This window comes from Apis mellifera, linkage group LG16 (genome assembly GCF_003254395.2).
Source record: "Apis mellifera strain DH4 linkage group LG16, Amel_HAv3.1, whole genome shotgun sequence".
Taxonomy (NCBI): domain Eukaryota; kingdom Metazoa; phylum Arthropoda; class Insecta; order Hymenoptera; family Apidae; genus Apis; species Apis mellifera.
The window spans coordinates 313,388-332,623 of record NC_037653.1 but is presented as its reverse complement, the minus strand read 5'-3'; the positions used below and the strand labels follow the sequence as shown (position 1 = coordinate 332,623).

The 19,236-nt window shown below is 18.4% G+C and overlaps 1 protein-coding gene across 4 annotated transcripts in view; it reads left to right on the top strand.

The window, feature by feature from the left end:
• Positions 1–217: 217 nt before the first annotated feature.
• Positions 218–19,236, top strand: part of LOC107965756 — a 257,665-nt gene continuing 238,646 nt past the window's right edge. The window contains exons 1-6 of one of the 4 annotated variants that reach the window (XM_026445745.1): positions 218–590; positions 3,088–3,224; positions 5,704–5,761; positions 7,903–7,956; positions 8,531–8,561; positions 8,643–9,083. In XM_026445745.1, coding sequence (XP_026301530.1) covers positions 3,161–3,224; positions 5,704–5,761; positions 7,903–7,956; positions 8,531–8,561 — 207 coding nt within the window. In that variant the 5' untranslated portion in view covers positions 218–590; positions 3,088–3,160 and the 3' untranslated portion in view covers positions 8,643–9,083. Of the gene's footprint in view, positions 591–3,087; positions 3,225–5,703; positions 5,762–7,902; positions 7,957–8,530; positions 9,084–19,236 lie in introns of those variants that run through there. The other 3 variants (XM_026445746.1, XM_026445744.1, XM_026445743.1) reach the window with 3 other exon arrangements.

Genomic DNA, 19,236 nt, shown 5'->3' with positions numbered 1-19,236 from the left:
TAGAAAGGAAATAATGCTATTTCATCAGAATGTATAAGTTACATTTTCATGCGAATTAAAAATGTCATGATTTTTGTTATTATTACATAATATAATAATGTAATTCTGTATGACAATGTGATATTATTAATATATTACCAAGTGTTCAATTTCATAACGATGAAATAACGATTAAAATTATGATAATTATGATTAAAAATAATAATTTAATATCTGTGAAAATGTAACTTAACATACGTGTCTAGATAGGTGGCATAACAATCGGGTCTTAATATTTCCACTTTATCCATTTTCTCTTTAACTTTTTCCAAATGAGTCTAAGACTTCAGACACTGAAAATCTAAAGATTCATTTAGCGATCGTGCTTATCATTGAGAATTATAAAATAAATTAGTTATGATAATACCAAAGAAAAATTTAACTGAATTTTAAATAATATTTGATGAAACGTTTGGAATAGTTAGTAATAAGTTTTTTAAAAAGTGAATTTAGTGAAAAATATTTTTATAGTGATTTTCTTATATTCCTTACAGAAGTTTTTGAAATATGATTTCAATAAAAATGCATGTATCTAATGTATGAAATTAATGGTGAGTATTTTATTTGATAATATATATATATATAGTAATAATATATATATATATATATATATATATATATATATATATAATATATATATAATATGTATAATAATTTAAAAATATTCACATAAATATTATATAGAATAAATTTTTATTTGAAGTATTCATAGAAATCTAAATGATATTTTATTTTTTTAAATACTTTTTATTAAATTTTTTTATTGCATATCATATTGTTATTTATATTCAATCTATATATAAATTATTTTTTATGCATTAGATTCTAACACATTAGTTTCTAATTAAAAGAATAGAATAATTTATCAATTATTTTTTTTTAAATTTTATATATTATGCTTTCATTGCTAGGATACAGGTAATTATTATTAATTATATTATTTATATCACAATATAAATCCTTGGATAACATAAATGATACATATTTAGATATATTTAATAAACTTTTTATTTTATTATATTATATTAATATTCAAATTTTTTTATCATATATTTTTTTCACTTAATAAGCATTATTATTTATTTGCATTCATTTGCAGCAACTTTATATTTTATAATATTAAAAATTTAAATATCTATTTTATAGTATTTTTATATTTTATAATATACATATAAATTTCTAAATTTCTAAATTTATTATTTCGTATTAAAAATAATATATATATATATAAATTTGTATTAAATTATATTAATATATATTATTATATTAATAATACTTTTGTATTTATATTATTATATTTTTTACATTATAAATTATATATAAATAGATATATTCATTTAATTGTGTAAATTGAAATTATTAGTAAATAAATCTAAACTGAAATTTATAATAATAATAGTTATTATTATAATAATAATAATATAGTAATAATAAACTCATTATTCAGATAATTCAAGGACAACTGGATGATACATGATATATATTTATTTTATGGTTATAATAATGGCTATGATATATATTATCTTAAAATTTATTTTGAAATGAAATATATAGAAGATATATTTAAATTCAATTTTTTTTTCAATATTTCTTTATGAATAGTAATATTTTTATATTTATTGTTATGAAATTAATTAGAAATAAAATCAAGATAGTTGTAAATCAACTTAATATATATATATATATATATATATATATATATATATATATATATATTTTGTAAATCTTGATTATCTTATTTTTGCAATTTTGCAAGGATTGTAAATTTATCTCAAATATTTTTTAATTAATAACTTCTAAAGACATTTTCTCAATTTATATTATCAATTATATTTTCATTTAGAGTTTTTTACATTCAAATCTTGTAATCTTAGAAATATCTATGGTTATATATAATATCATTATGAAATTTAAAATGAATTTTAGAATTTCAACCTTCTATTAATTCTATTCTTATTGTATAATTTGTATATTATACATTGTATTATCTATGTATATTATCAATGTATATTAAGATAATCACAGTTTTTTTTGATAGTAGAATTGTACTTTTTCTATTTCAGAGAAATGTTTATGTTTATGATTATGTTCCATGTTTATGATTAAATAAGATTTGAAATGTTTCAAATTACTTTGAATTTGAAAATACAGAAAATTCAAATTATTCATATGATTGAATATGATTTTAAAATCATATGTAATGTATAATTTTATAATATATTTATAATATTGATTGTAAAATTAAAAATCTATTAATCAAATGGATAAAATAGCAATTATAGTAATTATATTAAAGAAAAAATACATTAAAACTGATACTTAAGTTTTATAAAAAATTGCTATTTTAATTATTTTACTATAAATAATATCTATAAATTTAATATCTAAATATTTTTGTGATGTAAAAAATATTTGTGATTTTCTAATATTATTTTATTATATAAAGTTTAATAAAAAAGTTGTTCATATTATGATGTTTATATTGTATAATAAATATTCTATTAAAAAAAATAAAATTGAATTTATTTCTTTTATAATTAACTAAGAATAAATTATTATAATATAATAATTAATTTAGACTAAAAATATAAATTGTTAAAATTAAGCATTTTAATATCTGAATATTATTATAAGTAGTTATATGCATGATGTACAAATATTATTTTGAGAAAACAATAGTAAAACTTTGAAAATTGTTAATTAGTTATATTTATTTAAACAAAAAAAAATTATGTTTTCTGCAAATTTCCATAATTTTTAATTATCAAAAATGGTAATTAATATAATAATCTTCAACATAAGATTTCTGTTCTCATAGACAAATGATTATACTTGTTTTATGAATTATATTAGCGCATTTAATATCTATTCATAATAAGCTTGAACATTCTTCAGGTTCATAGAATGCGAAAGTAAAATAAAATCGTCTGCTGATAATTGAAATTGCAATGATCAAGTTACAATGATAACAATATCAATATTATACTAATTATCTAATCGTAATTTCGATCGTCTAAAAATTATATATTTTATTTTTATATTCCGCAGGTTCGAAGGATTCTAAAAATATCCAAGCTCTTTGTAAATTGATACATTGATTCTTATGTATTAATAAAGAGATATGAAGAACTGCAAAATCTTGAATAATCTTGGCTGTAAAGATATGCATGATGTTTGGATCAATGGTAAAATAGCCATTAAAAAAGGATTTGAATACATGAATTTTTATTTTTAAAAAATTAGAAAAAAATTCATTTATTAAGATATATAACTAAAAATAAAATTCAAAAACATAACATACGTATATAACAATCAAATACTCGAATATTTTACTTATTTCGTTTTACACACAGATCATGAATTCAAATCCTTGAATAAATAACTTTTTTTTATATTTTATTTCGTAAATTTTTTTTATATTAATATTGTTTTTCTTAATATTAAATTTTTACACTATCTTAATTTTTAATTTGGTCATTTATTTAATTTAGTTCATTATTTTAATTTTTGAAAATTTTATTATATATATGAATTTTTTAATTTTTCGTTCAATTTATTAATTATATCTAATTTGTTTCATTTCAAAAGTTTCCTATATTAAACAAATTTTATTAGCGCGTCATTTCGATTGTTTTTACTTTGATTTTAATGATATGTCACGATAAAGCTATATATTATTCCATATAATCGCTATTTTTTGTTAATAATTTGTTAATAAAATCAAAACAAAAATTTTTGTAAAGAAAAAATTGTTTGAAATTATGTACTTCAAAAATCTGCAGTTTAATTAAGAAACTTTTAGAATGTTTATATATATACACTTTATATATGTATATACATCATTTTCAAAAATAAAATGAATATAATTCTTATGTTGTTAGTAAATCGCAGAGAATCTAAGAAAGTCTGTTATTTTTCAAAATCGATATTTTGAAACGAAAGATTAATTCAGATATGTCTAATTTATTTGAATAATGAATTATCATTTATTATTAAATGTTTTAGCGCATAAAAAAATGTGTGAAATTTGAATTTTTAATAAAAAAGAATAATCGACTAAAATAAATGAATTGTGAGAAGTTAAAAAAATTTGTAAAAAGAACTTTCTTAAAAAAAAAAAAACAAAAAAAAAGAACGAAAATTTATAATTATAACATTTATACATAATTAAAATTATAATTTATAAAAAAAAATATTTAAATATTAAAAAATATTTTTATTTATATGTAATTTATCTTTAGCTTCAAATTCATAATATTATAGCTGATATTAATAATAATTTATTAATAATAATTAAAAAAAATTACAATAAAATTTCTTCATTCGTAAGTTTCTTAATTTCATATTCTTTTCATTTCTGATAGCATTTTATTATCATTTTCTATTTCATTGTAAAATTACGTATTATATTTTTATAATTATATGAATAAAGAAATACGTCTAGATAAATGTAGTTAATTTTTAATAAGAGATGGGAAAAATTTCGACTAGAAATATCAATCAAATGGATTTCTACTCAAATAAATTGTTTTAGAATCTAAAATTGTTTTATAATCTAAATCCTAATATTCAGTAAGTTACTAAATTACGTACTATTTGATTAAATTATTGAACATATCTGAATCAACATAAATTTGTATAAAATATGTCTATGTTAATAACTTTAATATTTCATCTATGTTAATTTTAAATTAAATATGATATTTAGAAAACTATTTCTAATGCAACAATATTAAAAATAATTTGTACTAACATATATAAAGATTAATTAAACTTTAATTAAACTAACTTTATTTTGAAGTACGAAAAATTGTTAATTTTTCTTATACTTTTTAATAGTTTTTGACGAGTAAAATTCAAAAATTTTAATTTTAAATGAATTCTCTAATTCAAAAATTATTTGTATATAAAACTAGTAATTTTAAGTATATTTGATAAATTACTAGAATGTCATATTGGTTTCTATCCATAGTTCTAAAAATTTGCTAGAGATCATGATTAATGATAATGAGTGGAATCATTGTTTCTTGTGAATAAATTTATTAATATTTTTTAAGTATTAAATTATTCAAGCTAAATTTTTCTTGTAATATTAACAATTTTTATTACTTAATAATTATTATAATTTTATTACTTTTAATATTTGATAAGTTATTTTTTTATTTATTTTAAGTTTTAAATGAATTTTTAAACTTATATATATTATATATTTATAAACTTAAAATTAATATTTTTGCATATTATTCGTCGAAGATTATTAAAAGATACAAAAAAATCAATAATTTTGCCTCAATATAAATAAATAATTTATTTAAATAAATAATATTTATAACCAAATTCAAAATTTTATTTTATTTTATGCATTTGATATTTAATATAAATAATTTGATATATATTGCATTTTTATAATTTAAATATATATATAAATGATATTGATAGTTTTGAAAATTAAATCAAATTTTATTGAAAAGTAATAATAAAAATAATTTAATATTCAATTAATATAATCATATATATATATCTTTTCTGCATTTTCATTTTATTTATTTTATTTATTTTACAATTAAAAGTAATTAATTTTCATTATTTTACACAAAATGTTATTCATTTTGTAATATTTTTTATTTTATGTATATTCTAAGAAATTTCTTTTTCTTTATATAGGATATCTTAGAATGGTCATAATCGTACAATTAAACAAAAGGATATTCTACAAACAAATGTAAGTTGAAAGAAAAAAACTTATTTATTTGCAATCTTTTCTGCAAACTTTTTCTTATTTTGTTGATAATTTATTAACGTTATTACATTTATATACATTATATACATATTTATATATAATTTTTATAATTTGATAGTATATGTTATATGTTATATGTTTATTATAATTTTGTTATAATTCTTTTATATAAAAAATTATAAGATAATAAATTTAAATTATGTATTATGACATTTTATTATATGTATTATGTATATATTGTAAATTACAAGTTATGTATATTCTTTATTATTCTTTTAAGCAGATTGCTTATATTTTCATATTAATTTTTTGAATTTTTTATTTCATTTGATTCATTTTATTTTAGATAATATGTTTAATCATTTTTCAAAATTTTTATTTTAAATGCAATTTTTCAAACCCATATGCGATTTTTTTTTTTAATTTCATTCAGTATTTGTAATATTGTTAGTAATATTTCATTTTCTATATTTTTGTTCTAATGTATTTTATTGTTATTTTTACATGTATTAATATTTTATTTTTGTTAGGTTTCTCACTTTTGATATGTTGTATTGTATATATAATGTAAATAATTGTAATTTCATCGTGTTTTTTAATTAATTGAATTTATATTGTGTTGTTTCAAATAAAATTTTTAAATTTTATTGAAATTATAGTTTTATTGAAAATAATACTAATCAAAGCTTGAAAATTTATTAAATGTTATTCATTAAAAAGTAAAAGAAAAATTATTACAATTACTTGATTTAATTAATTTAATTTTTTATTAGTAATTCATTTATTTTTTTATAATTATGATTATCAATTATAATTTTTTTACACAAAAATTATTTTTTTCCTTTAATTAAATCTTTTCCAAAAATTTATTAACATTTATATATGTTGAAATCTATTTCAAACTTGTACAAAAAAATTTAATTTTAAAAAATATTATTGTAAATTCCTTACAATAAATTTACATCTTTATGATAAGACAATTAATACAAAAATAACAATATGAAATATATTCAACTTATTTATTATTATATTATTATATACAACTTTTTTTTTAACTTTAAATTTATATGCAATAAATGTTATTCAATGTATAAATATTCAAAATACATTTAGTTATTTTTTAATAGCTTTATATTTGTGAATTAGTCATTTCATTTCATTTATAACAATTTGATGTATATATTACAGAATGATAAAAGTATATTACAGAATGATATAATTTTATTGTATAATTTTATTGTAGCTCTAATTATGTTTCTTTTCTTAAAATAATAAATAATAAATCAAAATAAATAATAAATCAATAATTATAAATATTTTTTATATCAATTTAGATATGATGTTAATGATACATCTTTTAATATTTTATATTTTTTTTTCTGTATACTTTCTTCATATTGTACATAAATTTATTTCTTTCTGTTGTTAAATTAATATTTATTTAAATATTAAATTTTTTTACTTTCTACCTGTTTTTATTTATCTTTATTTATTATTTTTAATTAACATATTTTTTAATTATTTTTCTTGATTTGTATCTAATAATACAAATATTGTTTTATTATTTTTATTTCTTTTTTGTTTTTTTTTTTTTTCTTGTTTTATATTTGTTTTATTGTTTTATATTTTCTTTTCTATTTTCTTGTCTCTTTTTTTTATATTTAAAATTTTTTTATATTTTAACTTTGTGTTTAATTGGTTAAATATTATTAGTATTCTTTGGCATATTTTTATACTTTTATTGTTTGTATCTTAATTATTTTAATATTATCTTTTTTATATTTAATCCTTTTTTTTTTTTTTTATAAATTTTTCTAAAATTTTATGTTTTCATATTTTTGTTTTATTTGTTGGCAGAATTATAGAATCTTATTATTTTATAATTATTGTTTTTTATTTCTTCTTTACTTGTGTGTTTCTTTATTTGTTATTTATATCTTCAATTCATTTTTATTTAAGTTTTTATTATTAAATATTTTTGTTATATTAAATTAATAATTCTGTATTAGAGAATTCTGTCTAGAATTTAATATAATCATATATTTCAATTTTTTATTATGCTATAATTTTTTTATAATTCATTTTTTATATTATATTCTTTTATTTTATATTATATTTTTTAGGTCCTTCTCTAACTTCTACAGATTTGTATTAAGTATATTTTATCATCGTGTAAGGTAAGTCTTTATAAATTCCTCTTAATATATTTTGTTATAATGGTAAATTTTTGCTATTTTTATTAATTTTTATATATATTTTATATATATAATCCTTAAAATGATTAGAAAAATTGAAAAATATCATAAAAAAAAGATACTTATGTATTATTTTTTATTATTTATTAAATTATTTTATGATAGTAAAGTAAAAGAAACTTTATTTTTTAAAAAATGAATATATTTTAATATATTATTTTAAAAAATGAAATAAATATTTATTTCATTTTTTAAAAATAAAAAAATATTCAAAACTCAATTTTTTATTCAATGATTCAAAATAAAATAATCTGGATGTTTGGTGACTTTATGATACAACTGCCAAATAGAAGTTTTTAAAAATTTTAGTTTAGAAATTTTTTTTTTATGAGTTATATAAAAAAAATTGCAAATTCTGCTTTATAAATGGGCAATATATCTCCATAAAATCATTTCCTAAAGAATCATTATTTTTGGTAAAGCATTTTATCTTAGCGGGAAATCTGTTGTTAAATTGCTATTTATTGATGATCAATTCCACTATTCCTATTTTCAGAATCTCATCGCAAGCACACTGGAAGAAGTAGGTAATATTATTTCCTAATATTATTTGGAATATTTATTTCCTGAAGAGTAGGATATCCTCTTCATTTTTTTAACAATTTTAGGATCCAAAATTAACGATAGAGAGTGATGTATAAAAAACAAACAAAACAATTTCAATATTCTTACAAAAATTCTTAATATTTTTAATTATTTTCAATTACATTTCTAATATTCATGTAAAATATTTTCCAGTATAAAGTACTCGTATTATTAGATTAGTCGTATAGAACAATTTGATTTTTTTTCTAGAATATCTTATATATCTTAAATTATAATAAATCAAGTTTAGTAAACTTGATCTATTATATTTTATTTATTATATTTTTTTTTATTATATTACATTATTTTTCTCTAAGCGTAAAATCATCCTTCAGTTTATCAAAAGAATTTGATCAGCGTAATTCGTAATTTCGAAACATTCCATGAGATCATGAGGAGTTATATAATTATATAATTTTATATATTGAACATGAAATTAGAAAATTAATATATTTTAAATTGATGATGCAACAATTGTTGTAATTTAATATTTTAATGTTATTGTACTATAACAAGAAAAAGTAAAATTTTATTTTTTACCAAGAAATGGAATCGGATTTATATAAATTTATATTCTCTCTAATATTTTTATATTAATATTTTTATAATATTAATTTAATATAAAAATTGCTAATATTACAATTTTCATTTATACATCATCTATCTTTGATTAACTTTATTTATATACTATATAAATATTTATTATATTTTTAAATATTTCTTGTTTATCTATTTATCTATTTATCTATTTAATTATTTTATTTTTCTAATTCATATTCTTATTTATCTAATCATTCTCTATTCATTTTTTCTGTCTTATCTTCTCTTATCTTCTATTTCCTTTTGTATCTATAATCTCTGTAACAATTCTTATTCATTTAAATTCATCTTTTCGAACTCTATGGATTCCCTAAATATATGTTTCAGTATTCCTTGGCTCTTTTTGCACATATAATAATTTATATCATTGAATAAAATCAATATTAATATCTATAATTGATCTATAATATATTTATAATTATTGATCTATAAGATCAATAATTCTTAAATTGCAATCGAAAAATTCATTTTCTTAGTGAATAAGATTTTTAAAGCATTGTGAAATGATTGATTTATTATACAAAAAATGATTGTTATTGGGAAAATGATTTCATATCATCATCAGAAAGAATTTATGTATTGGATTAAAAAGAATCCATAAATAGAAAACATTAAATGATATATTCTAACTGCTTTACAAAATATTAAAAAGATACATATAATTAATTATAGATTTATATTGGACTTACATTCCTTTTTTTATATTCAAAATATTTAATTAAATACAGTATAGTTTCTAGAATAAAAGAGAAAAGATGCATAATAGTATGAGAATAGTATGATAAATAAAATGTATAATAGTATAGTAAATAATATGAAGTATGAAAAAATACAAATTAGATATAATGCTTATGTGAAATTAGATTTATATTATTGTTATATATATATTAATATCATAAAAATTTAATATAATATTTTTGAAAGTTTATTATTATAGAGTTATAATTGTCATAATTTCTTATAAATATTATAATCTTTACTAATTTAATTTAGTTTTTAATAAAATATTACATGATGTATCAATCATCTATGATTAAAAAATGATTTGGTATAACGAATGACATATATATTATAATTATATGTATATACATATAATTATAATTTTTTTTCAAAGAAAAAAAATATTCTTATCTTTTTTCAATGAGATTATTCATTCCTATTAATTTTATTGTAAATTAAAAAATATCATTAAATAAATACAGACAAATTTATTTAATATAAATTGGAGATAATGTTTTAAAAACTTCAATTTCGAATTAGTTGATAAAAAATTAAACATAAATCACATTTTGTAATTCTATAAATTTTTCATATATACTTTATCTAATTATCATTATTAAATCAACTTCATTATTAAATCAATCAAAATAAAATAAAGTTCAATTTTTTTTCAATATTAAATTTTCTCTGCTATTATTATAATTTTTACTTATAAAACTAATTCATTTTATAAATTAATATAAGCTAATATAAACAAAATAAATAAATTAAATCCTCCTTTTTGTATAGATATTCTTGAAATATTGGTTGGTACAAAAATAATTGCGATTTTTTCTTGAATTTTAAAGTAATTTATTTTATTTTTATATTATAAATTTTCAATCGATGTAAGAATTGTTTTATATTTTCATCAATATAAAACAAGTTTATCAATTGTACTAGAAAATATCAATTCCGAAATGAAATGGATTCGTTAATAATCGTTAATGAGCAATATTTCGTTAATAAATTTTTGTTATCTCGGATTTTTTGTTGAAAATCGTTCGATTTATAATCATTGAAGTTATTATACGAACAAGGTTTTTCTGTTCGAAGCGTTGCGTTTTTGATAGAATATGCATTAGGAGAAAAATATATCGCGGAGAGTGATCATTGATAATAAAATCCTATTGTTTAAATGATAAGGATCGTGTTTCATTATCTGAGGAATGAAAAAATATTTATAATTCAATAAACTCTTTTGTTCGTGATTTAGAAGATCGTGTCGTTCGATTTCTTTGTTTAAAATATCGAAAACAGAGACATGGTTTGGAAAGATTTATCTCTGTATACTCGAGGGATAAAATTATTAATGAAACTAATCCGTGTTTATTTTATTAGGTATCGCGATCGATTATCGCAATCCATAAATATGATTGATATAATCAAATATTATGCATTTGTCAGAAAATGGCTTTCATTCTATTCTATTTCTTTTGCTATCACAAACATTGGTTAAAGATCAATATAAGGTAAAGATTGATGATGGATATAATATATCGTGACAAAATGAAATTGAATAATTTCATATTGGCCTTCTAGTTATCAAATATAAATAAACAGAATTCCTTTTATTTATTGCCGCTAATCTGATAAGATTCTTTGAATGAAAAAATTAAACGTCATTTTAGCATTTTTATAATTAATGTCTTGAAATTTGTTTTAAAAGAATTAATTTTTATTTTAAAAATTAATTACTTTCAAATTCAATTGTAAATAAATTTTGTGCAATTATAATTTATATAAAGATAAGTCATATTGAAATTGAATAATTTTACTATTTTTTTATATAATTATACAATTATACAATATAATAATTATATAATTTATAAGTATAATTTTACTATTTTAGTATAGATAAATAATAAAAATAATATTTTTTTACTTTGTTAATTTTCTGAATAGAAATTATTCTTTAATGAAGATGCTCTGGTTTATTATTTCGATCTAATGATTCATCTATTATTTTTTCTAATATATTATCTTTTTCAATACTATTTCTCAATGTTTTCCATAATAGTTGATAATAGTTTTTCTATGAAATGAATGAAATTTCAACTTCGTTTCAAAGTTTGTAATATTCATTTGTCCATGATATTATTGTTATAATAATCAATTATCTTGCTTTAAAAAATAAAATAGCATCAGTTATAAATCTGTTCTCCTCAACTGCATAAACAATTATTACTTAATTATTAATTAAAAAAGAACTTGAAGTTTGTAGCACATATTTTCATTTTATCAACATTTACAAAAAAAATCCTGTTATCTCATGTAAATATAAAATACTTTTAAAAATCTGATTTTAAAATCTAGTTTTTGGCAAACGCTAATCTCTTTTTATTATTTGTATATTGAATAATTAATTCTCTTATTACCACTATTCAAATTGACCCTATAGAGTACCCGTCACATTATATCCTAACTTATATTTTTGTTTAAAGAAAATAGAATTTTTTCCCGTATTTCAGATATTAAAATATAAGCAATTTCGATTTTTCTTCTTATTTATTATTTTATATTCCTTAAATTTTTCTAATATATATTTCATTGTCATTTATATTGTTATTCATAGATTGTTATATATTTATTAATTTTTAAATTTTCATTTTAGATTTTTCTTCCTTCCAAAATTTTACAATATATAATATTTTTATTATTATTATGTGTTTTAGATTATATGCACTTCGAAGTTATTAGTGAGTATAATGTGGGGATTCAATAAATATCTAAAGTAATTATCTAAAGTAGATGATATCAATGTCTTTCAAAAAGTTTATTTTCACTGCAGATTCTTTTTCTTAACATACCATGAATTCTAAATTCTGCAATTTGTATTAGCTTCTTTGGATATTAAATTTTGGCACATAATTAAGATATGTTTTATAGAATTCCATACATCACAAATATTACAGATGTTTGGTGCTTTTAGTAATGAGCAAGTTAAATTTTAATTTTTATTTTTAATCTTTATATATATGATATTTTTTTGTTGAGAAAGTGATGTTTCATATAATTCTTTTGTTTCTTTCAATTTATTATATTATTATGATTACGATATTTTCTTCCCTTATATCTAAATTCGACTATTATCGATTGCAAAATATCGATACATTCAGTTGTTTTAATGTTTTCGTTTAGTAGCTAATTAAGTTAGTAATATTTGATATAAATATTTATTGAAGGTATACTTTTGCTCTAATTTTTCGCCACATTATGATATATATTTAATTTTTTATGTATAATAATTATAAATCTCACAAAACTTTTGTCATTTTATACAAATAAGGCTTTATTTCAGTTTTTTTTTTTTTTTTTACTTTAAGTTTTATTTACATATTATTTTCTCATTATATTTATATGTATATGTAGTAAGTAAACGAATACTTATGTGATCGATTATCTATCGAGAACTATGATAATAATATAACATAAGTTGTATATATTATACCTAGATATATTTACTTGTGCTCTTATTTTTATATTTCTTAATCGTGTGTTGTACATTCGGAATGATCTTAGTATTTATAGTATTCTGCATTTCCAGTTTTGTATAACACTTTTAATTCTGTTAAATTCCTCTAATTTTCGGAGGATTCTTTATTTATAATCAATTTTGCCGATTATAGTAGTCTTAAAATTTTATCATATCTTCAAATCTGATTCCATTGAGATAGAGTGTTAAATATAAATAGAATAATTTTATATAACGTTATATCAAGAAATGAAATATAAGATAATATAAATAAATCATTTTTATTTAAGACAGAATAGTAAGATAGTAAGTAGTAAATCATTTTAATAAGCATTAAATCACTAATATAGTTTCGGATCCAGTTATTAGTACATGAAATATTGTTATTTTTTCTCAATATAAACTTCATATTTAAGTAAATTCTAAATTTAATGTTCTCTTACTCTGAACTCTAAACTTTAAGTCAGAGTCCTTTGTGTCATTTAAGTCATTTTTATTGTCATTATAATATTATTGTTTTATAATGATAATCTATCTAGTATCTTTTCTACTGAATTATGCTTCTTTTAAATTTGGGTTCTAATAATAATTTTTTCAGCTAATTTTTGTGATTGATTTCATTGCATTAATTAATATAATATATAATCCATTAAAGTGAACAAAAAATTTTGTTCCTTATTTTTCATTTATGTTAATGTCATTTTTAACTCGCATATAAAGATGTTTTATTTATTTGAATAAAATGATGCGATACATTGTTCATCATTATTATAAATTATAAATTGGAATTAATTTGGAATTAATTTCTCCTATATCTATTTTTCATTCTATATATCGTGCTATGACAATCATCAGTCGTATTTGCTTGAAAATAAATATCTTCTCTGGATTAATTTATTTTAGTTAGTAATTTTTTTGTGGGTAAATATGTAATATGATGTGAAAGAATTGTTATATATTGTATTATTGTATTATATACTTTTTAATATGAATGCTTAGAAAGAAAATAAGCCATTCGAGCAATACAGCTTTCTCAGTAATCATCACAATATGTGACATTGTTTTATATAAAGTGATTCTTTATTAATAAAAATAATTGTTCTTATTATATTGCACTTACATTTATTAAAAAAGTAAATATAAAACATTTAATATAGAACGAGAAAATTTTGATGTATCAATGAATGTTTAATAATCTTTCTTTATATACAACTTAAAAATGCATTGATAATGTTCCTCTTCGTTTTTTGTGCTCTGTATAAATAATACATTTCCAGTGGGAGTTTTTGCCTTATTGTTGTTGAATTAAAATTTTTTGATAGGAAATGTTTTTCAATTAAATTATCGTGAGAAATAATTCTTCCTCCAAATTTAAATGTTTTATTATTTCGGATATTTTTCTAGAATTTCTCTGTTAAGACATAAATGAAATTGAGTAAATTTTAAATTTTCTTTTTTTAGATCATAATTTTTTATATAATACATGTGTATTGTAAATTTTAGCATATAAATTTGAAAAAAATATTTTATAGCATTTTAGTATTGCGAATGGCATTTATAGAATTCAAAACCAAATCCACTCTATGATTGCATTCAATTATAATCTATTATAAGATTTGGTTTATTGGTCTTCCGGTTATGTAATAATTTTTTAGGTTTTTATTACATTCGATATATCTTTTAGTTTATTATTTATGGAAGACAGTTCATATCTAATTTTTCAGAAAATTTTTTAAACAGAAAGCATTTGTTTTATTATGTCGAAAAAGTAGATCAGCGAGAATATCAATTATCACTGATAAAAACCTTTATTTAGATAGATATACTTAAAAAATAATTTCGAATTTTCTAATTTTAATTCTTTCAATTGAAATTTCGTTACGATTTATATGAGCCGTATGATAAAATCTTGAATATATTCAGTTTTACAATCATAAAGGACAAAGAGCAAGAGATTTTTTTCTTCTTTTTAAGAAAATATATTTCTTAAAAAAATATCTTCCTTTTTTGAACAGTAATAATTTAATTTTTTGTTTTTGCCGAATTATTTGCAATCATAATTAACATTAACCTATTGATTGTCATGAAGAAGTTGATTCTTTCTTGATTTTGTTTTTTGATGATACAGTAAAGTAATAATTTAATTTTTTGTTTTTGCCGAATTATTCGCAATCATAATTAACATTAGCCTATTGATTGTCATGAAGAAGTTGATTCTTTCTTGATCTTGTTTTTTGATGATACAGTGAACGATATTTTGAATTGTCTGTCTTTTTTTATAAGATTTTATAGTGATTTTTTAAATGAAAAGTTATACTTCATTTTGACGAATATTTAATTTTTGATAAATATATAAAGAAAAATCACTAATATATAACAATATAATAGGGATGTGTAACGATGATTTTATTCATAGTAAATCATATAATACGTCTTTCTTAAATAGTTTTATTACTAAAAAATTGTTAAAAATAATTGATGACTTAGCAATAAGATGAGCTGATATAATATAATACTTATTTTACAAAACTTTTCCAATATTTGAATGTAATTTGAAAGTATTTTTAAAATGCAGGATGTTCCATAACGAACTTGTATTTTGTTGATATCAGTATATCATTTGATAAGTTTTTTAAAAACTTACAAATTTAATAATTTTCTAAAATTTTCTAAAAATTCAATGTACTTCTGTCCAGTTTGAGTACCGTTAATAAAATAAGGTCCAAATATTATGATATTATTTATGATTTCACATCAAACATTCATAATCTATGGTTTCTGTTTATTCATCTTTATTATGATTTTGAATTTTCAATAATATATAATTATTTGATCATGATTTGTAAAGGATATTTCATCTATAAATAATACTTTCTTGATCAATATTTCATTATTTTCATATTGTTAAATATGAAAATCATTAAGAAAATTATAAACTATTTTTGTCATTGATATTGAATAAAATTTTTGCATGTCAAAGCATGTCACATTAATATTTGTTTCATGTTCATTTGTTTTGAATAAACATGATTTTGTTTAGTTTATTTTGATGATGTTGTTTTGATTTATTTCATTATTAATAATTTTACATTTTATACACTTATTTTCATCGACATTATCAATTTCATGAAATATATTTTGATATTGTTATAATATTTAAGTATATATCCAATATACAAAATGCAATGATCAATTATAATTTGAAAACTTTATAAATTTTTATAAATCCATACTGTTTCTTTAATTTTTGTATTCCAAGAGTTTTTTTTTATAGAATAATAATTTCTTTAATTTTTTATAGGAAATTAATAAATGATGGATTTTAAAAATGATAAATTTTTAAAAAACAATATTTATCATAAAGAATATTTATAATAATTTAATATAAGTTAATAATGAAAGTTATAAAAAAAGAAACAAATAATTAATGAAATATTAACATTATATTTAAAATTTTCATAACAAATGCGTGAAATTAAATAATTCAATTTGCTATTTTGTCAATGTTTTTATTATATTATTTATATAAAATATTATGTTTTTACAATTTTTATTAATTGTGATATTTCATAAAACATTTGCCAAGATGTATTTTAAATTTATTAAGATATTGCATAAATTTTTGCAAATATATATATATATCTCACGCTTCCGTCAAATTTGATTCAAAATAGAATGATCTTTTTTTGCTCTTTACAAGTATATGAAGTTTTTTTTTCAGTCAGATATTTGAAATCATTTTATATATTTAAAGAAAATTATTTTGTGATATATCATTGATATGACATATCTCAAGTGATTAGTAAAAAATTTTCATTTCTCTATTTTTTTATTACAAATTTGTATAAGATGTAGAAATTAATTAGAGATAAATGATTTTTATATGTAATATTTTGTAAAATATAATATTTCTCAGAGCAATCATTTATATGTAAGATTTTTGTTCGCAAATGTTGCAATATTCAAATTTTTATTATTGTTCAATTTCCTGTCTAATTATTCATCAATATCAGTTATAAACATTCTATCATAATTTGATATCCATGTATCATAAAATGGACCAATATTCATCAAATTTCTTGCAATTTATATGCATTACAATTTTTTTTTCTTTCTTCTTAATTTTTGATAAAATATGTAATTATGTATTCATTGCGCATAATTTTTTTTATGTACTTGTCTTTATACTTGTACTTTATATTATATTGAATAATTATATTTGATTTCATTTTATTTTCGCATCATTATTCATTTTGTTATTATTTTATTCATGATGTATAATAATTTCTAATACTCTTCTGTTTTTTCTCAATAACAATATATTTTTTTCAATTTAAACAAAAATTATTTTGAAATTGAAATTTTTCTTACTATTAGAAACATATGTTTCTAATATGATTGTTTCAATTATATAACATTTCAATAATTCAAAATGTATATTTATATACATATATGTATGTAATATAATTGTATATTTATGTTTTTTTAATATTTATATAATATTTTAAAAGTATGTGATGGCTTTTTTTTTACAAGTTCAATATAGAAATTTTTTATATAAGTATATTATAATTTTTCTGTTACAGAAAGATCGAATTGAATGATTCAAAATTAATTGCAAATATGCATTTTTTGAATCTATTAACATCTACAAATTCCCCATTTTTTCAATTTCTTCGGATATATAAATCATAAAACCTTTAAATTTGTACAATTGAACTGAAATTTCAGTTTGAAATATCAGTAAGCGCATTGTCCATGACGAAATTCTATTACAATTCAATCTCATGCATGTTCCAACAAAAATGATAAACATAATGAGCACTATCTTTGTCCCTAAAATCAGGTTTCAGATACTTTAAGATTTCGTTGTATTCTATTGTGCCAAATTATAAGAATACAAAATATCAATGTCTGGTGGATATTTTGAAATTGGCTTACAGAATCTGAATAAACAATTAACCTTCATCATGTCTATTCGATTCTTTTGTCACAACAAATCCTTTTGGTGCGGATTTTTGACTCTTCTTCTTTATTCCAATATTTTTTCTCTTCTTTCTTTCCTTGTAATGATGATGATTCGATTCCCATTCTGTGATTAGCTGATTTAACCCATTGCAACGGGGACGTATATGATTGAATACATTACGCAATTATAGCATTCCGATTAATGCTTTATGCATTGTTATCAAATATACCCAATTCGAGACAGCAGTAACACTGCAATCATTTGTTGAATTTGACTGACGTCCATTCTATTCACAGGAATCCTATCGCTTTTTGGTTAGCGTTTATGAGATACTTGATTCAAAGTGTGTCAAGATGTAAGGAAATCTTAAATGTCTTAACAAACTTTCTTTCTGGTCTATTGGTTTTGAATTCGATATATTTTATAATATCATTTAATATTTATGTATTGTGGCTTCAGCCTTTTTTGTGTTTATCTTGATTTTGATTTTGATTTTAATCTTGGTAAGAGATAATGTTTATGCATATGAAATGCGCGTTATTCGCATTTTTTCTTTTCTATTGCTAATTACTATTTTAACATTAGTAGCTGTCTTCTCTTTTCCATTTCTTTGTTTCTCGATCTTTTCAGTATCTTTAAGATAATTTTTTAGACATTCCTCTTTTTTTATAATCGCTTCTTTTATTTTTTTAGTCTTTCGATTGATGCTTCATGCACTTGAAATTGAATCATTGCATAAAAGATATTGATTTTCTTAGATCTGAGAGCATTCTTCTTATTATTCACATGATGGTTTTTCCTTTTCTATGCTCAT